A 22837-nucleotide genomic window follows, 5' to 3' on the forward strand; every position below is an offset into this window, starting at 1 on the left:
GCTTCTTACAGGATCTCTTGGTCAATTCGATATTTTTCTATTTCTGCGAAACTATCCCTCATTTATAAAAATAAAAATGTACTCCAACATTTTTGGTTTGTTGCATGCATGCTGGGCAGAGTGAGCTCAGTTTAGAAGAGCATGTCCAAACTGTTTAAGGGTAATTGTGTTATTATTATGTTATTATATTGTTCCACCTCAGGGATGCATATGTAGATGCAGGTACCCACTAATGGATTCAGAACCGAAGGCTGTGTCCTCTGCCGCCTATTTGATGGGCTTGCTTTTGACTAACAGCACCTTCTGTCTGAGGGAGGACCATGGGGATGAGGGGGGGGGTGGGGGGCCTCCAGTACTGCTCCTGGAGGGTCTGCTGGTTCTTCCATGGTGGGCCAGGGGAGGGGCAGCCTGCTTGCCCAGGATATGAGCACTATCCCTGGGTCGGACAACAGCATGTGTGGCCCCCCCCTGGAACCATCCAACCAAACTTCTGTTTCATCATTTATTTTAGGTTTCTTTTATTTATATTATTTACTATGCTTGAATCATTGTTGTTTTTTAGGTTTGGTGCTGTATATGCATTATTCTCTACTACTTTTGTTTGTAGAGTAGAGTGGTATAAAACAGTGAGACCTACGAGGATCTCCTTTGAATAGATAGATTATGTTTCTTTTAACAGTGGTTTTCCCTACTGGCGTTTCAGGGCACCTGTAGTTTTGGTTGGGGGAGAAAGAGGAAGTCAACAAGTCACAGTGGTCTGGGCCTGTGGTCTCCTCTCTGTGTATTTCCACGCGGTGAATCCATAGGCTCAGGTTTGTGCTGACTAAAACGTCTCCCGTCCCTCCGGAAGAGAACCCGTTTTTTTTTTACGGTAGCACTTAAACTGTCTATAAAAATTAAAGACACCTTAAGAAGTTTGCAGGATTGCAATTTGCATCCAAAGCTTATCGTGTAAACATTAATTTATGGATTGTTATTAGGTGTTTTGGGCCATTAATCTTCACCAACTCCATCTCTTCCTTTCCAATGAGTAAGAAATTATGATTTACTAGCGGGAGGCAAAACACTGGTTCTTAGTCACTGAGCGATCGACATAATGTATAATCTGCTATAGGCCTCTTTCCTAATAGTTTGGCTGGGATTTGTTTTTACATTTATGGTGGCGAGTACAGGGTAACGAAGAGATCAGGCTCTTGAATACAGTTATCTTTAAACTCTGTGACCCCTGATTGGCGGCTGGGTCCACCGTAGAGCCAGAGACCTCATTAGATGAGTAACAGAGTGTTGAATGAATCATCCAATTACAATAACGAATATACAAAGTACATTTTCTTAATGCAGACATAAATATGCAAATGTTAGTTAATATTGTGAATAGGCCTAGGCTATGCTTATGTTACGACGACTGGGCCTCTTATTTCTCTACATTAATAATGATGATCAGAATTCTAGTCATTATAATAATAGTTGTTGTTATTATTATAATAATTGTAATAATAATAATAATAATAATAATAATAATAATAGTGTTAATAAAAATAAGAATAAAAAAAGAATAAGCCTAACATTATTATTGGTAGTATTGGTATTATTCATAAATAATGTTTGGCCTATCATTTCATTATTATTGTTCATATCATTATTTACTAGTTACGTTCTATTTATTAAATATGCAGGGAAAAGGTTTTATTTTATTTATTTAAGTTATTTTGAACCAGCTATATGGCCGTTTCTAATTTGAACCTTGCGCCACGGCATCCGAGGACCCTCAGAGGGAGGCCATTACACGACAACTGGGGAGCTCCGGGGTTCAAACCCTCTTGGATCAATCAGCAATCAATTGATTCCCATTGTGATAAATTGGCTATGAATTATCACATTTGGTGACAGTGTGTCATAATAAGTGATCAGGTAACCTACATTGGAGCGACCTGCAGATAGTGCTCGCGAACTTGCATGGTTCTAGTGCAGTTATAGACATAGGCCTATAGGCCTAATATTCCCTATTTTGTCGATATGTACTTCAATATTTATGACTTGAATGTCAGAGTTGATAGAGATTAAGAAACGTATTCTAAATGTTCCTTGCCTTCATTACTGATATGGCATAGGCCTACATAAGCGTTTGCATGCATATTTATTTTTCTAATCTGTATCTCCAACTTTATCATGTTATAGAATTATTGCAATAAGCCTACCTAAACTTGGAAATAGAATACAAAATATAATTATTATATTGATAACAGCAGGCTAACAATCAATTCTTTATCAATAATCTTTAAATATATTGAATAACAAGAAATAACTTTGGTCAAATATGGATAAATCCGGTTAACAATGAAAGCATTTCGATTAAGACCTAAACAGAATATATATGTATTATAGCCATATATAAGGCTACTGTCAAAGCAGAAAATAAATCTGAAATCTGAAATCAATAACTAAAATCATTGGTCCCAAAGTGGAGCGCGTGCAGCGTGGAGCTGTATCCACTGTCATATGTTAATGACCTTAATGGTGATGGGCGCGCGGAGACCAATCAGAACGCTCAGTGATGGAGGGCAGTGGAGACGGAGGCGCGCGCTGCGTCTACATGCAACAAGAGGTGTGTGGAGAATCAGCACAGGTTTACAATGATATAAAGACTTAGTCCCATTTGATTTTCCCCCCCCTCCCTATTCTTTTTCAACGTTTTTAAGAATATCGGCGGTTTGTGGAAATATATTTTTTTACTCAAGCAATGCGCTGGGATTGATTGTTGATTTGCTCCAAGTGTGTCGGAGTCTCGGAGCTGCCGACATAACTCATGAAAGTCTCTTCGGAGCGACGCTTTTATGGACTCGTGCGTTCTGGTTAATGATGTCTATGGGGTTTACGCCTGACAGCCTGAATGCCTCCGATCCCGCAAAATCGGCCTTTCTAGAATTCGGCCACGGACATCCGGGACTCCACCAGCACCAACACCAGCAGCAGCAGCAGCAACAACACCAACACCAACACCCCGCAACGGGACTCTCTCACATCTATCCCGTCCATGGGTTGCACGCGAGTGGGCACTCTCAGCACGAGAGCGCCTTCGCTCACAGCGCGTCCTCGTACGGGCGCTCTCTGGGCTACTCGTACCCCAGCGCGGGGAACTCTCACCCCCCGTCCGCGTACGGGCCGTACCAGCACAGTAACCCAAGCAACAGTAACGTCCACCTGGCCCACTCGAGGTCGTCAGAGGAGACGGGTATGTACGAGAAAGGTCAAATGCCGTACAAATTGTTTGCTGTATGAAAGTGCTAAAAAGTTATTTATGACGTAAAAAGTGGACTCATAAAAGTCACTCAAATTCTCGAGCTTGTGGCGTCGTTCATGGGGACAAATGTGGTGCAGCCTAGCTGACATATGAAATATATATATATATATATATATATATATATATATATATATATATATATATATATATATATATATATATATATATATATATATATATACACACACACACTTTTATGTCATTTTTAATCTATTTTATCGAATGTTATTAACGAAGAAGTCCTCGGGGGTCCATCCTCAAATGGGATGAGGGAAGCGTTATGTCATCTTCCCTGCTGTCTATCGCACAGATAGACCTCCTCTCTTTACCACTCGCATTATGTAATGAAAGCAGATGGCGCCATTAATTTTATTGACCATAATTTTCGGTTGGTAAGCCCCATTATGGCCCATGAAGCCCAGGCCCAACCACCGCCACGAGAAACTGGTGTTTTACTCCCCCCTTGTTATTGCAATTGCTTCCCATACACTGCTTTCATGTCGTTTATGTTGGGTTCGTCGTTTTTACTACTTATGTCCATGTCTTTTTATCTTTCTTGTCAGCTTTGCTATGCAGTTGAAGTAGGCCAATTGTTCCACTTTGAATCATTTAGCATTAGGCCTAGGTCTTTCGGCGAAACATTTATAATGTGCTTACTTGCAACGGAATCAAGTGCACTGGATTCCAGTGCACTGGATTCCAACCTCAAATCCAGTGCAGAAATGAAAGATACAGAATATATGCCGAGCCTATTTTGTATGCACAATTTAGGAATTGTATTTGGTTTTGTACTTTTTTCGGCCTATGCAAGCTCGTCCTACATCATACAAACATGTTTTGAAAAATGACATTTTGGGGTCGATTGTACCCGAAAATATACCCCAGAATAGACTCAGCAAATTTCAGTTGCTTTATTGTCTTACTGTGGCACATACAACTGTAGTCTTTGGTTTCATCATAGTTTATACATTTCTGAATAATTAAATATATTTGTCTTTTACAAACCCTTTAGAGCTACCTTTCATTTCGTTGCCCCTGAAATAAAAGGAACATTCTTTAACAGTCTATGTGTTGTGTCTCGGCCCTCTGCTCATGGTTCCTCCAAAAGATCGCGAGAAGTCGACTGTGATTGAAAACGGGGAGATACGCCTGAATGGCAAAGGGAAGAAGATACGCAAACCCCGCACCATCTACTCCAGCCTGCAGCTGCAGGCGCTCCACCAGCGGTTCCAGCAGACCCAGTACCTTGCGCTGCCGGAGCGCGCTGACCTGGCGGCCAAACTGGGGCTGACGCAGACGCAGGTGGGCCATAAGTTTAAGAACCCCCCGCATACATTAAGCAATACAGGCAAATCCTATAGTGTACTATTAAGTCGTTTAGCAGACGGGTTTATCCAAAGAATATTTCAAATATATGTAGTAAATTATGCATCTTGCTCAAGGGAGCCAGAAACAGATCTACTGTGGATATGGGGGATCGAGAACCCTTACTGCTGGGTGTTCAATTGCCCTTTTCCACTGATTTGAAAAGGGTCGAGGTTATTTCCCCTCGATGGACGTATTGGTGAACCTTTAGGCCTGTAGCCTGGACTTCAGGTCAGGTCGTCAAAGCAGGTCTACACGAGGTCATGAATAGTTGTGTTTTAGATTTGGTATCCAAATAAGGAAAATGTATTGCATGCTCACAGTGAGCGATGCCTCGGGCTGATTGACAAGAGATGAAACAGAAAAATGTCTGGGCTGTGTCAGATCGTAATTTGTGGAGATAGTGTTTAGACCAAATAAGTTCGACCAGCTTTAATGTAATATAATCTATTCTTTTTTTGATTTATATTAAACTTTTTCTTATTTTTTAGCCAGAGGTTATGCGGTAATATGTTCATGTCAGAATGTCTACAATGAATGTGTACAATGAAGGGTTAAGAAAGAAAATATCTTGAAATCTACAATTATTTGTCATAACATAGCCTAAATTAGCGCGTGACAGCATATTTTTATTTCTAGCCTAAGATTTTTTTTCTGATATTACGTTTTCACCGAAAATATTATAAAGGTGGACAGATCAATAATTCAGGCTTATGATCATCGATCATTTAAATCGCACGCACAAACACACACACTAACACACACACAAACACACACACACACACACACACACACACACACACACACACACACACACACACACACACACACACACACACACACACGCACACACACACACACACAGGGCAAAAATACTCACACATGCATTGTATGAAATAGTAGAAATTGAGGCTGGGCGCTGTGGTAACCACACAGATCCGCAAACGCAATCCGGAGTAAACAAACAGGTGCACGACACAAAAGGTACCACATTCACTTGGTCTTGGATGTTTTTTTTATTTTACCGCTTATTCAAAATACGTACAAATACTTGCAGAATGCTTCCTTAATCCCTGTAAGAAATGTCGTTTGTGTGGTTATCTTTTTTTTCTTCCAAACTGTCACATAAGCAAATAAATCCAGTCCGTCAAGCGAGCCCCTCCCTGGTAAACCCAGAATAATCCCTTAAAATGCACCATTGTTCCAGTGGTCGACTGGAGACCTTCAGATCTCTCAGTATACTCCCTTGGGCATTTTCGGTCATTTCATGAACTAAACTGCTTTTAAAACTAAAAACGTGTGAAAAAATGTTTGGCAAATTGTGTCAAAAGAAAAAATGCAAATTGGGCCTTATTAAGAACGATCGTTTCAGTTCGGCTCGCTGCATGCTTTTACAAGCAGTTATTATAGCTGGAAGTATAAAGCGTCTCACAATGGGAATGCTGAAATGTAGGTATCCTTTAGTTCGTGTGCCACTCCATACTTTGTGCGTTGCAAGTGGATTGGACCAAATTCGGTATTATATATGTGGTGTTACACTGAATGGTGCTGAAATAGGCCTATACCACCGACATCAAAGTCCCAAATTATTGGAAAGAAGTTGGCCCGGCTGTGTCGTGCGTAATGGCGACGTGATATAAATGCACTTCACAACGCTTGTGTCCTAGTCCCGGCTGGTCTCTTCAATCCTAACCAGAATCTCCGTATTTTATATTGAAGGTAAAGATCTGGTTCCAGAACAAGCGTTCCAAGTACAAGAAGATCATGAAGCACGGCGGTGTGGCGGAAGGGGAGCATCTCCACAGCACCTCGTCGGTTTCCCCGGCCCGCTCCCCCGCGCTCCCCCAGCTCTGGGAGGTGTCCATGGCCAACAAAGGGACGCCCATGCATCCCAACAATTACATGAACAACTTTGGTCACTGGTACCCAAACCACCACCACCACCGACCCCACCACCACCACCCCCACCAGCAGGAGCCCCCAGGTCGGCCTCACATGATGTGAAATCGTGGTTATCTTGTTGTCGTGTATGGCCAAGATGCTCGATCTATGCGCATGGAGCGTGTTGTACTTTCAAGGACGATTTCTCAGCTATAGGCCTGTATACTTTTCAAACGACTTTTGAAACAACATTTAGTGTTTTTGTGTGTTTTTCAATTCGACTTGTTTCTTATGCGTCTTTTTATGGACTTGGTTTCTGTCTCGGGTGTGTGTGCGTGTGTGTGTGAGAGAGAGAGAGAGAGAGAGAGAGAGAGAGAGAGTGTGTGTGTGTGTGTGTGTGTGTGTGTGTGTGTGTGTGTGTGTGTGTGTGTGTGTGTGTGAGTGTGTGCGTGTGTGTTTTGATTGATTTAAGATTGAATAGGTGAGCTAACTCGTTATGTTAACGTGGCAACATATAACGTGGTTCTAGGTTCGGTTTTGTTGAAAGATTCAATGCGCTTCGAATTTACAAAAGTGGGCGAAAATGATGGGCCGGTTCTGGAGACACCGACATGAGCTGTTTGATGGTATTGGCGTCACAGACTTCAATTTTAATATACAATTACTAAAGAACAATGTAAATTAACAGCTGGAATAAAAAATATGCTTTGATTGGCAATAATTGTTTTCATTTATCGTTATTTTAAGAATCACTTTGTTTTTCTAATGCGTCATTCTTATTATTAGTCTTTGTGTTATTGCGTAATATTATCATTCTGTTTAATTAGGATTTGTTGGTTTTTTATGTAGGGTTTTGTATGTATTTAGGGCTATACTATTATTATAGTAAGGCTACTAGTACTTAATTTTTGTTTCAGATTAACTATTTATATACATTTACACTTTTCGAAGTGTCCAGCATTGCATCTTCAGACTACTAAAATATAGCCTTATCAAATATGAAATGTAATCTTTTCAAATGCAATTAATAAAATCAGACTACATACACATTAGGCCAAACATATTCACGGGTAAATTATGCCTATAGGCTATGTTAAAAATCTGCCTAGGCTTTGTGCACATAATTTGAACAATTAAAACGTCACAACATGTTAGTGTATCTAGCAGGTTGACTGACTTTAAATACAGCTTTGGATATGGGTCATTTGTAAAGGCCTAGTCTACCCATAAATTGTATGTCAACGCAGCCTGGCAACTGAACTGGTATTCTGTGTATCACACCTTGGCTCGACAGGCAGGTGGTGGTAAAAGATCCATGCAATAACAACACACGTAAGGCGTTGACGTATAGAGGATCACGTTACACCGTAAAAAGAGTTCGGGCTTTTACACAGCCCCAAAATCCAACGTAGTTTAGTGTTATACAAGGTTTAATGTTCACAGAAATGTTAAAGTTAAAATAAATACAGAAAAAAAAATAAAGAAAGAGAAAAATAAGAACACCCCAAAAATACGCTCTTTTACTCGGAGGGGATGCTTAAAGTCTCTCTCGTGTTTTAGGACGGCCGGCCTCAATGTATATGTTTAAATAGCGAGTTGATTGAAGTAGCTATTTTTCTTCTAATCTAAAGGCGATGAGCTCATTGCTTGAATGTGGAAACAAGTATATTTTAATGAAATGCTGAGGCAAATCGCTGTATCGTTGACCGAACGTCAACGGCTGAAAAATAGCTTTTTGTACTGATTTCCACATGTTTGGCCTTAAACTGTTTAAACATTAAGAGCAAACTATTTAAAACCTATGGGCCTACTGTAAACAGCCTCTTGTCTTGTGGATCTCTGTGCGTATGTTTTTTGGTTTCCTTTTTAAATGATCAGCTCCGATTTCAAATGATTGGAAAAATGGCTCACTGTAAGACACTTTGACTGATAGTACATGAATATGACCTCAATAACTTACACCCTTACAATCATGCCTTGAAATGAAAAAGTACAAAAATAGTAGATTTTCATTTAGAGTTTTATACGTGTGACTAAACCGTCAATGTAGGCTGGGTTGTGATGTCATTCCGGAGGTCATGACCTTATTGACAACTTAACTTAACTTCCCCCTTTAAGGGTTACTGATAGACCTACCTTTCATTGTATGCCTAATAAATGTCACGCTTCCCATAAAAACAAATTCTACAGTCCCAACGGCCAACCAACCGCCTAGATGCCATCCACAACGCATGCACACACACACACACACACACTGTACCTTACCTTACAGGAGATCCTCAGCCACAGCGCAGCAGCGACAATCCATGGGTCGCCCATACAGGATTCAAACCAGCAACCAAAACACAGTCCTGACCCCATGTGTGTGTGTGTGTGTGTGTGTGTGTGTGTGTGTGTCTGTGTGTTTGTGTTCACAACCCTCCAACCCACCATGGTTTTCTCCAAGAAAAACATAACTTTGTGCTTCATTAACATCTAGCCGTCCTCCTTAATATCCACACACACACACACACACACACACACACACACACACACACACACGCCGGCGCGCTCCATAAACCTCTCGCTGTATCCCTGCTTGTCGCGCTGTGCCTCGTTCACCGGCCCGGCGGGGACTAGGAGAGGCCGAGGGAGCTACTGAATGAAGTGACGGGACATCAGTGGAAATTATAGGCAATTTTACATCTGCACATTAGAATAATGGCCGCCGTAGCTGCTGGAGGAGTTGGCCCGGCCAGGGGAAGACCTTTCAAACAGGGCCCAATTATCACGCAGGCAGATTCAATTGAAAATAGATTGGGGGGGGGGTGGCGAGGGTTTGGGCGATGACAAAAAGAGGGGGGAGTGGGGCATCACATCAGATGCCGAGGTGTCTTGGTGGATTGTCTTAATTGCAGGGTAAGGCTGGGGAAGGGAAGTGTGTGCGATACGGTGGGTTTCCGTGTGCTGTCGGAGGAGGGGGGAGGGAGGGGCATGGCGCTGCACAGGCCTCTCTGGCGATTATCGTTCTTATCGTGAGGGATTCAACGGCTTGGTAATAGTGCTCAGTTCAACAGACACACACACACACTTGCACACCTGCACGCACATACATGCACCCACACAAACACACATGCTAGCATGCACACATATATACACACACACAGGCACACAGACACATACACACACACAAAAACAATCAAACACACACACACTCTGCATTGCAGATCAAATGAGATTTAGTTTCACTAACATGGGAGGGGTTTTTAATTAAAGGTGTACACACTATACATGATGCACACACTGAAGAGGATTATGTCTCCTTGTAGCACAGACATGGAGGTGACACTAACAAGGAAACTTTAAAGCCTGCGTGACCCACTCAGAAACCACAGGCTAACTATATTTGCACCTCTAAGAACAAAGCAAACGGTTATTAAGAAAAAAACGGACTGACTCCTTAAACTATGACGCACACACACGCACACAATCACAAACAAACACACATACACACACACACTCACACACATACACAAACACACACACACACAAACACATACTCACATATACACAAACATACACACACACATGCACACAGACACACACACAAACACACACACACATACACACAAGCACACACATGCATGGGCACACACATTCAACCTCCCACACAGGTCGCGATCAAAGCGGTTAACACCCGGATCAGACAAACTGTAAACGCTGTCTCCATCTCTGATAGGATGGAGAAAAATTGGAAACCTTGACCACCCCTGGTATCTACTCAAATGCCCCTTCTGATCTGATCGTCCCCGGGCCTGAAAAACTTCAGTGGCACGGCGGTAACAACAAGCGCGGGTCACCTAGAGTCCACGCATCCTCAGCTGTCAGGAACGCCTCTCCCATCTCCCGTCCTTTCTGCGCGGTCCGCAGCAGAATGGGCACAGTGAGTGATCCTAATGCAGAGGAGGACGGGTCGCCGTGGCTACGGCTCATCAAGTGGCCGGGGCAGCTGCCCGTCGTCCATCCTGGGTGACATTCAGCAGCGCTGGGTTATGGAGTCCCCGGGCCGGCCTCTGCATCGCCGCCCCCCTGGGACCCCCCGGAGCCCATCCTGTTTAGTGTTGTGATGAAGGGGAGGGAGGGGGGCACCGCCACCACCGCCGCCGCCTCCGCCACCACCAGCTCCTTCATCTTCTCCTTCTTCTTCGTGTGGTGCCAGGCGGATCACATTCAGAGTTCAACAGTTCACTCCTGGCACCAAGGGCTCCCTTTGTACAATTGCTTAGCGTCCGCTTGTACTGTTTCGTCATGGGTGTGTGTGTGTGTGTGTGTGTGTGTGTGTGTGTGTGTGTGTGTGTGTGTGTGTGTGTGTGTGTGTGTGTGTGTGTGTGTGTGTGTGTGTGTGTGTGTGTGTGTGTGCGTGTGTGTGTGTGTGTTTGTGTGGTTGACCTGGCAAGCCAACACACGTACAAACATATACACACGCACACACACACACACACACACACACAACAACAAGAGTGCGGGCGGCCTGTAGCTAGGGCACACACGCACACACACACACACGCACATTTGTCTTCTCCAGAAAAGCCTCCCCTGACGACGTGAGGGTGAGCCAAGAGTAGCAGGGCCACACATGGAGAGGGAGCCTCGGTGGGGAAGGTCAGATGTGCCGGAGTGCAGATCTCAGGCAATATTAAAGAGCAACTGTCATCAGCCGAGCATTTGTGAGCTCAGCATGTTGAAATACCAAACACCGCAATCATGACGGAGGCTGGAGACAACTGGTATCGCGTTCGTGGGGCCGGCGTATGATATTGTACGCGGTGTCACGGGATTAGGGCCTTAACAGGCTCCTTGTGGGACGATGCTTGTTGGGGGGCCCTACATGAGCTGAAGATATTTTCTGTATTTTGATGCTGTTTTCCTTATTTATTTATATGAGTGATTCATTGTTGACACATTGGGGTGAATTCCAACATGAATTTTTGCAAAAGAAAGTTACACGGTTCCGAGGTTGTTGTTGTTGTTGTGTGAGGGGAGTGGAAGGGATCCTTAAGTGGATCTGATTGTATGGTTCCTTAAAATCCTTATGATCAATGTAAGTGTTTCGGGAGGAATACGGAGTAGGCCTGCAACCCTAACCCATTCCCAGGTTGAGGGATTGTTCAGACAAATTCATATTGCTCATGTTATATTCAATTGATTTATCAAATGATTCACTTTGCATGTTCAACTGATAATGTATATAGTTACGTTTATGAAAATCATGTGTTCAAAGGCTGTGTTAAATTGCTGCAAAATAATCCTAATAGAAATAATCATAATAACCCACCACTGTAATAAAAGTTCTAAGTCAAATAAAATAGGCCTACTATTGCGATAAAATATATGTCTAAATTAATATTAGATATTTAATGTAATTAAATAGCAGACTCCTTGACCAATGTGGCTGATCAATGACAATGTGTTGTGACCAAAGCCCTGCGCTATTGTTTGCCATCAATAATGTTGATGTCTACTTCAGAAAAAAAATCCTAATTATAGTATGTGTAGCCCAAGTTTTGGGTATATGCCTACTGACTTTAAGCAATTCATTTATTTCCATATTTTTTCGTTTTTTAAATAGGCCTATGCTATTATGCTTAAAATGTTATTCTAATCAAAATATACGCTCAGTTGGCGTATATAGTGAAGCCGTCTTATTTAAATCGGATTGTGTTGGAAAAGGCATTTATGGAATTAATATCCGTCACTCAATAACAAGGACTGACTTTAAAATCCCGCGTGTGAGAGAGAGATAGAGAGAGAGAGAGAGCGAGAGAGAGAGAGAGAGAGAGAGAGAGAGAGAGAGAGACCCCCCACACAACCACAATCTGCGATATGCGGTGCGTGTGTGTGTGTGTGTGTGTGTGTGTGTGTGTGTGTGTGTGTGTGTGTGTGTGTGTGTGTGTGTGTATTTGAGGACGTCGTAAATAAAATTTAGAATGAATGGATAGAAAGCACTAAGGGTACAATGGAGAAAATGTAGTAATTAGTATTATTATAAGTGCCAGAAAGCCAATTCTCATGGTCACAAAAACGATGGATGGAAGTTAATGCCGTCTCTGTGAGACTTTAACTTAATTATATATCTGATTACCTAATGATTCATTATTGATAATTAATTATGAAAATACGGCTAATAAAAAAGTACCGATACAAGAAGTGTAATTGAAACCTTTATTCATTAGAAGGGCAAGTGAAGTAAGTTCTTGAATATAAAAACGTTGTGTAGGCACCGCAGTGCTTTCAATTTCAAACAAATATGTCATAGTGGTTCTACTTATAAACACATATTTACAGCCTTCAACATTTGTACAAATCGTTATAAATATGACCTGAGTTTCCGACATAGGGCCCACGCATCTGCAAACCCATATTCCTTATTTGTACGTCGTTATGGATGAACTGCACAGTTTTTTTGTCTTCTTTGATTTCTGGTAAGACAACTTCTTCAAACATGTTTTTTTTTAATTCTAATTTACAAAACTAATTTAAAGAAGAAAAAAAACAACCAGAAATGATAAATAATTTAAAACCACGCCAGACGTCATTTAAATATAGGCCACAAAGTGATTCCAAAGTTCCTCCTGTGCCTGTGAACCTGCTGCAGGCACCGGACGGTCTCGGGTCCGATCTCTACTCTCTAGTGCCCAGAGTCCTGGTGCGTAAAGAGACGCGCATCCAAAACAACCCCAAAGAAACGTTTCGCTTTCGTTTGTTATTTCAGCGTCTTCGGAACGACTTCCCGATCCAGTACATGTTGTTTTGCTCTGCAGAGTCAATGAGAAATACAGGCGCTCGGCAATCCGAATGGCTCCGAGTCTTTTGTCTTTAGTAAACCGCCCCGACACTTTGCTGCGGCACCGGGTGGTGCACGGTACCCGGGTGTTGTAGGTGCGGTCCCTGCGGGTACCAGTGGTTGTAATCCTCCAGGTAGGGTGGCGACGAGCTGTGGGTCGGCTGCGGGACTTGAGGCCTGGGGACGGGGGTTCCTTGCGGAGTGCCGCTGTCCCAGACGGCGGGAGAGGGCGGAGAGTTGCAGGCCATGGAGTCGCTAGCATTGGGGCTGTGCTCCAAGGGAACCTCGCCGTTCTTGTACAGCTTCTTGAATTTGGATCTCCGGTTTTGGAACCAGATCTTAACCTATCAGAGTAAAGAACAATCGGTTATTATCAATGGTTATAATCAATACAATAAAATCTATACAATAGATCTACAGGTCTATAATTAATACAAAATGTGACGGTTTGTTAGAAAATCATTTATTAATTTATTGAATGTAGGTCTATTATTATGGGTAAAAATAAATACAACTGTGGGACTACTCTTTGCAACCAGGGGGCTGTGCGTAAACGTGCGTTGACGAATAGGCCTATGCCGCAAAACCTGGTATTCAGAATATAACGCTAAACGAATATCACGGGAATTCACATTTACAAAGCTGGAAAATCCGATGTGTGTAATGTGTGAATCGCGGGACGGTTGTGGTTTACCTGTGTCTGAGTGAGGCCGAGCTGGGCCGCCAGCTCCGCTCTCTCGGGCAGGGCCAGATACTGCGCCTTCTGGAAGCGCCTCTGCAGCGCTGCGAGCTGGTAGCTGGAGTAGATGGTTCGGGGCTTGCGGATCTTTTTGGGCTTTCCGTTGACCATGCGAACTTCAGGCTCCGGTTCTTCTTTTACTGAAAAGGCAAAGAAAATCGGATTCGTTTTTTGTTTCACAGCTAAAACAGAGACACGATATCAAAGTACCAACGCAGAAATAAATGATAAATCCTCGTGCGGTTAATTGCGTTATTATTGACCTTCAATTGAAAATAATAATAGCAAAACAAATGTAGGCCTATACATTTCACATACTTCAGCAAAAATAAAATGAAACAGCTAGTCTACCAATATTTTTTTCTATCTGTGTCTGCTGTCCTCAAAATTGAGCAATATCTCCTTACAAACACCTTTAGGGACACCTAGGTTTTTAAGGAATATATTGTATGGCCAGAAATGTTCACTGAGTATTATGTCAAAACATTAAGGCTACCCCCGTTTCAAATGAATGCTGTCATATGAATATCAAATGATTATTATCCTACTCACACATTTTTATACAGGCCTATATCGGTTATAATAATTACTGAGAAGTGTACACATTATGTTTAGCATAAACCCAACGCCAGCCTATGCATTGTCCCTGTAAACTCCTTGGCCGTATTTAGAAACAACGCACGGCAGCTTTCTCCCGTGAATAATTGCAGGTCATTATTCCAACGTGAAGGCTATGCTTACCTGAGCCGTGAGGGGACGCCTGCAGGTGGTCTCTGTTATAGTGTCCGTATTGTCTGTACGCGTTTGTGTACGGGTACTCGGATTTCGTGGGGTATACCCCTGCGTTCCCCCCCATTCCGTTCAAGTTGAACTGGTGATGGTACGAGTTCATGGGCTGCCCGTAGCTCTGGCCCTGGTAGTACTCGTGGTGGCCGTGAGGCGCCTGGCCGCTGTAGTAACCCATGTCCGTCACCGACGACTCGGGCAGGGTCGGAGAGTCTTTGGAGCTCGGATGGCAACTCATAGATCCTGGGAGATCGGTCAGAATGCTCGCGATCTTCTTCTCGTAAGTCTGTCCGGCGCTCATCTTGCAAAGCAAAGCAGCCCTCCGCAGTGTGAAAAAGTCCCAGGCAAAAATATATATATTATAGACCTATATATATATATTTCGTTTGTATGCTCAAGAAAAAGAGCATACAAACGTTTCCTTTCCCTAAACGAGTGGTGTGCGTCTCAAGGCACGCTTTCTCTCGCTCTCGCCCTCACTCTCTGTGTCTCTCTCTCTCTCTCTCTCTCTCTCTCTCTCTCTCTCTCTCTCTCTCTCTCTCTCTCTCTCTCTCTCTCTCGCTCTCTCTCTCTGCAAGTTTAGTCCAAGTGAAACTCTCCCAGTTGTCGAAACTTAGTTGTGGCATTACTCAGCCCCCGCGAGACAGTGTTATAGAGGACCGGGCTGAATGGTGTCTTCTCATTGGCTCCGCCTGCGAACTCTTTTTCCTTTTTTTTCTTTTCTCTTACCTCGCGCCCCGGGCGGAACGGAGCACGAGCGTCTACACTCCAGAGCGTCTATGCACGCATGCCTCTTGGCGCGATTGTTTTTTTTTTTTCTCAGAGCCACAGGTAAACTCGATATGGGCTACCTTGTTGGTATCAACCACACGCACCCCAAAAAGCCTTGCCAAAGAGCGCGCGCGAAAAATAGCGTGGCCCGAGTAGCGATCCAATCGGTTGAGGCTGATCTAGAGCGCGCAGAACCAGCTCCCGACCATAATCCAGTGCGTCTGCCCTGTTGATTTGATGCAATGTTTTTTTAACAAAAAAACAACCCCAACAATCATTCGATCTATTTAAAGACTGCAAGCCAGCCATCTAGGGAGCTATTGTCATTCAAAGATATCGCCGGACAGCGGACCTTAGTGAATGAGATTGTATTGATAGAGAGATGGTTCAATGGGCATTGCCCTTTGGCAAATTCCTCTTTCATCGTGTGTGTGCGTGTGTGTGTGTGTGTGTGTGTGTGTGTGTGTGTGTGTGCGTGTGTGTGGCCCTCAAGCGTTGTGCTATTATTTGCGTTTTGATTATATTGCACACAAAATATATGTGCACTAAACTTAGAAATGTAGTCAACCATATTAATTTCGTATACACAGTCACATTTTCCTTACTGTCTAAATGTTGGCGAAGCCTTCCCCCTGGTGTTTGACTGCGGGACTGCACCCACCACCGAAAGGTTCTGATGAGTTTCATATTTGATACAATTTTGTGTATCTGGAAATAAAAGATATACTCTCTTCAATGATATTATATATGATATGATTTGATACGATGTGATTCGATATTATACAAGGTGATACTGTCTAGATGTTATATTCTAGAATATTTTGATATAGTATATAAATATATTATATATACAATTATTTATTTATTATAATATTTTAAATAATATTATGTTTGCATGTCAATCTCAAATCATCAACAAAATACTTTAAGAATATATATGATTATTATCGTTATTTGATATCATTTTTTGGACAGCTTGTAGAGGGCAATGTCCATTCGTGTACATGATGTCCTGAATTATTTACTTAACCTCCCAGGCCTAGATTAAAAAAAAGCGATTCTAATATATATCTTTTTTTTTCTTTTTTTTTTAAGCAAATAGAATTTGGGTAAAATTACGTAGGTAACACAATGCTGTAGTGAACACGAAATTCCAATAGATAGCAGCCAAGACCAAGTTTGAATGTGCTCTGCTGCCGACCGTCTTTTTAATGCCCTCCTTGACCATCTGAGGGCACCACAGACCCGGTTCAAATTTCAAACGGGCCTCGAGACCTTGTTATATAGGAAGGCCTTTAGTTAATTATTGTCACTTTGTAACTTCTACTGTATTATCAATTTGAGCACAACATTCAGCATTGCTGGTACTTTATTTTTCCAGGCAAATCCTGGCAAAAGGACCCCGTCCACACATTTAAATTCTTCATTGCTGCGTCCATCCCTGAATGTATAAGTGTGACTTCAATATAAAACCATACAAACTTCCTGGTGCGTCGACCAATCACTGCACACCTCGCAGGCTACAGTAACGTGAGAGGAAGCTTTTAGTGGAAAGGTTTTGTACTTCCCTAATGCAACGTGTAAAAGTGGAACAGCTGGCTGAATTCCATACCAGGACAATAGCATGGCCATTGTGCTAGAAAAGTGCTAACAATTACCTAACCGGCAGGTTTTCTCTTCGTTCACATTACCAGACAGGTCGGAGAAATGGCTTCTGTTTAGAAGGGTAGCATTACAAATGGAGCCATTTTACCCTCCTTTAGTGCCACTTTCTCTCCCACAAGAGCTTCCTCAGGAGATAGAAGAAGCAGCTGTGTCACGACGGAAGCCCATTTGGGCCGTATATATAGGAGACTAATGGCAGAGGAAGAGACATTGCAAATACAGGTGACCCTACATTTTCTTGACTTAAGTATTGTCTTTTATTGCCAGTTTTCCCATCTCCATCTCCTTATTTCAGGTATGGACATCCAGGAAAACATATTTTTATTCAACCATCAAACTCAAATCGGAACTGATGCAAGAGAGGAAAGTTCCATCTGGACAACGAAAGCAACCCCAGTGTGTTTTGTAGACATGAACTAACAAGCTGAAATGCTTGGAGTCTGTGTGGTGTGTCGGTGTTAGACAAGCATATACAGAGAAAACATAGTCATACAGTGCAGGGACATACAGGCTCAGACATGCACGGGCACACACGTGTACACTCACACACACATTGACACACTTACACACACACACACACACACATACCACACACACACATGTACAATGCATGTGCACCGAAGAAGGATGTTTAGAATGTAATTAAAAGGGGTCTGTGATAAAGCAATAACAAACCCCACTCATAGCTTCCGTCCCGCCCAACTCCCCCTCCAACCATTGCCACAATGTTCGTCCTAAGAAGATGGCCTTGAAGTCCCCCCCCTCCCCTCCTGCTCTTTGAGATAGGGCTGTGCTGCTCTGTGCTGCGGCCTGATTGGCTGATGGCTGGCTGACGTGAGGGAAGCTCTGATGAGCGAGAGCTGATACAAGTATTTTATCAGCTTTCTTCTTTATCTCGCTGTCCTTTTTGATCTCTTTACCTCTCTGTGGTCCTGAAGGTGTCGAAGACCCAAGGGCAGGGACAAAGCTGGGTCAACAACCCAGCTAGGAAAAGAAGTCCTCCTCTTCTTCCTCCTTCTCTTCCTACTCCTGCTCCTCCCCCTCCTCCTCTTCCTCCTGCTCCTCTTCATCTTCCTTCTCCTCATCATCCTCCTTCTCCTCATCATCCTCCTTCTCCTCTTCTTCCTCCTTCTCCTCCTCTTCCTCTTTATCCACCTCCTCCTCCTCTTCCTTCTCCTCCCATTGGCCCTGATTACGCAAACATTTGAATCCCTCTTCAAATCCTGATCAGGTTTTGATTGGGTCTCAACACATTTTCCCCATGTAAACAGGGCCATTGTCTGAAAGCCTGTGATGATTCATTGTCTCAGGCCCGGGAGTCAGGGGACAAGGGCGCCGCGTGTCCTATCATGTGTTCGGAATCAACCCAATCAAACGATTGCAAAATACAACATTCAACATTCAATCACCAGCTCTGATGAGGCGGACTTGGTCACGGTGAGGAACTCCCGCAACCCACAGGAAAAAGCATGTGATGAGCAGTAATTAGCGTGGGCCGCGCCTCCGCTGCCAACCTCAACACAGCTTGCTATGCTAGCAATCACGATGGGACCTGTTACTGGGATCTGGTCCAGGGCCATATGGGATTCCTCGCTTCCTTGAGTTTGGGGTGTGAAAGGCCGTCTGAGAGCCAGTCCTGACAGACTGGACCCGTTCTGAACAGGACCACATACCAGTCCAGATCGTTTTGTGTCAATGGTGCAGACCTCGGATGTGTGTGTGTGTGTGTGTGTGTGTGTGTGTGTGTGTGTGTGTGTGTGTGTGTGTGTGTGTGTGCTTGTGGGTGCATCCGCGTGCATGAGTTTTTGTATGTGTGTATGTGTGTGTGTGTGTGTGTGTGTCTGCGTGTGTGTGTCTGTGTGTGTGTGCGTGTGTGTGTGTGTGTGTGCTAGGGGACCCACAGGAAGGAGCCCAGGTAAGCGGAGGGGTAATAGTCTCTCAGGGGCCCACAACTGCCAGAGAAGTCAGAGAGCTAATGGAAGACAGCTGGGATCAGAACACGACTAACAGACCAACATTTACCCTCGCGCTGCGTGTTTCACACACACACACACACACACACACACACACACACACACACACACACATGCACACACACACACGCGTGTGGACACACAAACCCACATGCACACAGACAGACACACACACACTTCTATGTGAGCTTCTGTGTCTCTATGTGCATTGGTGTGTGTGTATTTGTGCTGGTGTCTGCCTGTGTTCATATGTGTGCGTGTGTGTGTTCATAAATGTGTGGGTGTGTGCATGTGAAAAAGATGCACACACCCACACACTTCCTGTCAGGTGCATCCTGCACCCCTGGAGTATTGAGGAGGAGGTTCCCTCCCCCCCCCCTCTCCGGAGTAATACTACGAGGGTTTCCTTTGGGACATGAGCATCAGCTCCCAGAACGGTTAAACAGGCTGCAGTTCATCGGTCATGTGTGTCCGATTCAATCAGGCCACAAAGTAGATAAAACATAACATCTCCATAGCATATGAGAGAGAGAGAGAGAGAGAGAGAGAGAGAGAGAGAGAGAGAGAGAGAGAGAGAGAGAGAGAGAGAGGGAGACAGGGAGACAGAGAGGGCGAGAGAGAGAGAGAGAGGGAGAGAAAATGAGAGAGCGTTTTCAGGTTTTAATGATGTGACACATCCCGTCCCTGTCAATCGCAAGCTCAACAGCTGTGACTGAATCCAATGACCCGCTTGGCAGAGGATGCAGGCTTCTGACATTCCATTTCACGTAATCTAATTAGGGGACTAATTGAAATGTAGAGACCTGCCTGCCCGGCTGTGGGAAGTAAGTGTCCTAGTAATTTGGACAATGCCTCTACAATGCCACAGTGTGTTTCCTGGTGTGTGTGTGTGTGTGTGTGTGTGTGTGTGTGTGTGTGTGTGTGTATGTGTGTGTGTGTGTGTGTGTGTGTGAATCTGTGTGTGTGTGTGTGTGTTTGCCTGTGAGTGTGTGTATGTGTGTGTGTGTGTTGGGGGGGTGGGCTATACATATGTACAATGTACAATGTATCTTCCGTCTACTTCTTCCCTCCAATTGCATACCTGCAATTTCAATTGGCCCATATAGTCTTTTACAACCCCTATCGCGCTCTGTTTTTCCTTACAACCTTTTAACCGCCACTTTTTCCTTCGTTCATTCACTGTTCCTCCATTCAAATTCTCCTCTTTACACAACTTTACAACTTCACTAGTAGCACTGGCAGCAACACAAAATAAAACACACACTCAACGTGCACTCACTCTCTCACACACACACACACACACACACCACACACACGCACACACAGGCGCGCCCAACCCTTGCCTGGCAACCGTTGCCCTGTCAACAAGAATGTGTCTGTTCTGGTGGAGCTACTCGAGAGCCAGAGTTTGTGAGCAGGGCTGCCCTGTAGAAACAGCTGTGGAGGGAGGGCCGCCACCAAAGGAACTCAAAAGAGCTCTGCACGCAGCTCCTTTGTTGCGTGCATCCATTCAATTTCTCATTGCCAATGAGACTCCTTTCTTTGGTTCTGTGTTGAGGTTCCTGACAGCGTGTGCAGCTTTAAAGACCAATAAGTATAGCAGAGGACAACGGAGGGAGAGGACCAGCGGTGCGTAATGGGGGCTATAACCGCATGTATTTATTGACTCAGAAAGTGTTCAATGGTCACTAACAGTAGAGTCTGTTGACTTTTCACCATCTAGCACCCTATTGGCAGGGAGGTCTATGATTCTTTACTACTCCCTCCCCTGTGCTCGTCAGTCCTTTGTTTTAGCCACTTTTATTTTGCGATGAAGAAAGTCAATCAACCATCAAAAAAGGTCACGTTTCCTAAAATGACGCACAATGTGATGCACTTCACAGGGACAAAGGGAGAGAAAGAAAAATTAAGGAACATCCTATAATAAAAAACGATTAAAATGGGGCTAGGCAAACACAAATTAAACAAATATGAATACAATGAAATAATCATGTGGTAATGACAGTTTAGTCAGTGAGTCTTGAATACAGTCTGTGACTTAGTCTTAAATCTCCACTCGAATGCAACCGTGCAAAGGAAGCCCCACCTTCAAACCAAGCCTGTTGGTTTTGGCTTTGCATGAAAGGTAAAAGGGGTACATATCCGGCACACTATCTCTGCTACGTTGCTGCTCCTGCAGGAACTAATCAAATATGCTACAGGTGGTGCAAACTGTTGCTTGTTTGCAAAAAAACAACTCAGTGTTTAACTATTGGTAGACTCTGTCCTCGGTCAAGTAAGGCCTTCAAAAAATGGTCCAAATATGGCTGGTGGCAGATAAGGACCTGTGAATAGATTTGCAGTTTCAATATTTGCTAATGCTAAGCTCGTGTGACGGATGCAGTCTGATGTTTTCAAACGGGTTGTAACGTTAGAGGCAGGAACCGTTTTAAGAGCCTGAATATTTAGGTAGATCTCTAAGTAAAAGAGGTATCATACCATGTCATTACAGATAGCCTGTAAAGCCCTTAGATACTGTCACGTTAATTTAGGTCTATTCAATTACAATAGACTTGCCTTGATTGATTTGACTTGTGAAAGGATTTAGATGCTGGGATGTGTGTGTATTGTTTAATTCATGGACCACTGGTAAATGATACAATGGCTTTGGTATGTTTGCAACGGTTTTACAATGTAACTCATAGTTTTTCCCTGAATTCCAGTTTCAAGAGCAGATAATTGTCACCTTTATTATTAGAAGAAATGTAAAAAGGAATGTAAACTTGTTTTTGTGTACTTTCTATGCAGTGGGTTGTAGTATGTTTGGTGTGCCACCACCACAATATAAAGGTATGATTAGTGTGATCTTCCAGTGAATTCAAAGTTTTATTCAAACGGTCCAGTGCGATTTTTAAACATAATTAAACAGCTCGCAAACATATTTGAAATGCAACCATTGACTGCCGGTTTCATTATAACTTTATTGTATTCTTTTCTTGGTGATCTCTCCTTCCCAGGGTAACAGAGGGTTTCCGCAAAACGCTTTCAGCCTACATGTCTGAGTTGCTGTGTCATGAGATCATTTCCCACACATGTAAAATGTGCAGCAATGATTTCAACCCTGACTTCAGTTTTTTAAAAATCCATACCACAAAGAAAGCTGTTGCACAGAGGCAGTGCGAGGTTGACACTCTCCGACGAAGCGACCCCAAGCTTCTCATTCTGTACTCTGATCAACACCTTCTGTAAAACCCCACAGAACGTGTCTGAGCACAGAGGACGGTGTGAGTTCCCGCTCTGCCCCGGAGCCCCCCCCCCCCCCCCCACACCGTCCATGACTCAGCTTCACTCCCAACTCCACCGGCTACACCCCCAGACCGCGCTCGTCCATCTACGTAACATAAACTGCGTTGACAATCCTAACCCTGAAAGCGAGAGAGGGCCGACCAATCGAATCGGATCAATGAGTCGTGGTGAGGCCGAGTGCAAATGCTAATCCGTCTCTCCTCTGACTCAGTTGTAGGGTAAATATTTGGGCCCTTGAGCGTTGGACG

The 22837-nt window shown here is 43.6% G+C and overlaps 2 protein-coding genes across 2 annotated transcripts; one reads left to right on the forward strand and one right to left on the reverse strand.

Annotated features, from left to right (window-relative positions):
* The first annotated feature begins 2617 nt into the window (after positions 1 to 2617).
* Positions 2618 to 7226, forward strand: dlx4b (distal-less homeobox 4b). The gene is made up of 3 exons (XM_079757408.1): positions 2618 to 3232; positions 4410 to 4603; positions 6386 to 7226. Exons 1-3 carry the CDS (start codon positions 2857 to 2859, stop codon positions 6668 to 6670), a joined length of 855 nt encoding a protein of 284 aa, XP_079613534.1. The 5' UTR covers positions 2618 to 2856; the 3' UTR covers positions 6671 to 7226.
* Positions 7227 to 12734: 5508 nt separating this feature from the next.
* On the reverse strand, positions 12735 to 15652 carry dlx3b (distal-less homeobox 3b). Its single transcript, XM_079756825.1, has 3 exons — positions 14851 to 15652; positions 14065 to 14249; positions 12735 to 13714 (listed from the first exon to the last, which is right to left on the reverse strand). Exons 1-3 carry the CDS (start codon positions 15194 to 15196, stop codon positions 13403 to 13405), a joined length of 843 nt encoding a protein of 280 aa, XP_079612951.1. The 5' UTR covers positions 15197 to 15652; the 3' UTR covers positions 12735 to 13402.
* Between the last annotated feature and the right edge of the window lie 7185 nt (positions 15653 to 22837).

Source organism: Pollachius pollachius (genome assembly GCF_949987615.1).
Source record: "Pollachius pollachius genome assembly, chromosome: 19".
Classification (NCBI taxonomy): domain Eukaryota; kingdom Metazoa; phylum Chordata; class Actinopteri; order Gadiformes; family Gadidae; genus Pollachius; species Pollachius pollachius.

Bases quoted from the DNA above. Each gene is read 5' to 3' on its own strand.
- dlx4b (XM_079757408.1), top strand. From the start codon at position 2,857: ATGATGTCTATGGGGTTTACGCCTGACAGCCTGAATGCCTCCGATCCC. The intron at 3,233-4,409 runs GTATGTACGAGA...TTCCTCCAAAAG, and splicing joins GAGGTCGTCAGAGGAGACGG to ATCGCGAGAAGTCGACTGTG. The intron at 4,604-6,385 runs GTGGGCCATAAG...TTTATATTGAAG, and splicing joins TGGGGCTGACGCAGACGCAG to GTAAAGATCTGGTTCCAGAA.
- dlx3b (XM_079756825.1), bottom strand. From the start codon at position 15,196: ATGAGCGCCGGACAGACTTACGAGAAGAAGATCGCGAGCATTCTGACC. The intron at 14,250-14,850 runs GTAAGCATAGCC...TTGCCTTTTCAG, and splicing joins GGCGTCCCCTCACGGCTCAG to TAAAAGAAGAACCGGAGCCT. The intron at 13,715-14,064 runs GTAAACCACAAC...TTACTCTGATAG, and splicing joins TCGGCCTCACTCAGACACAG to GTTAAGATCTGGTTCCAAAA.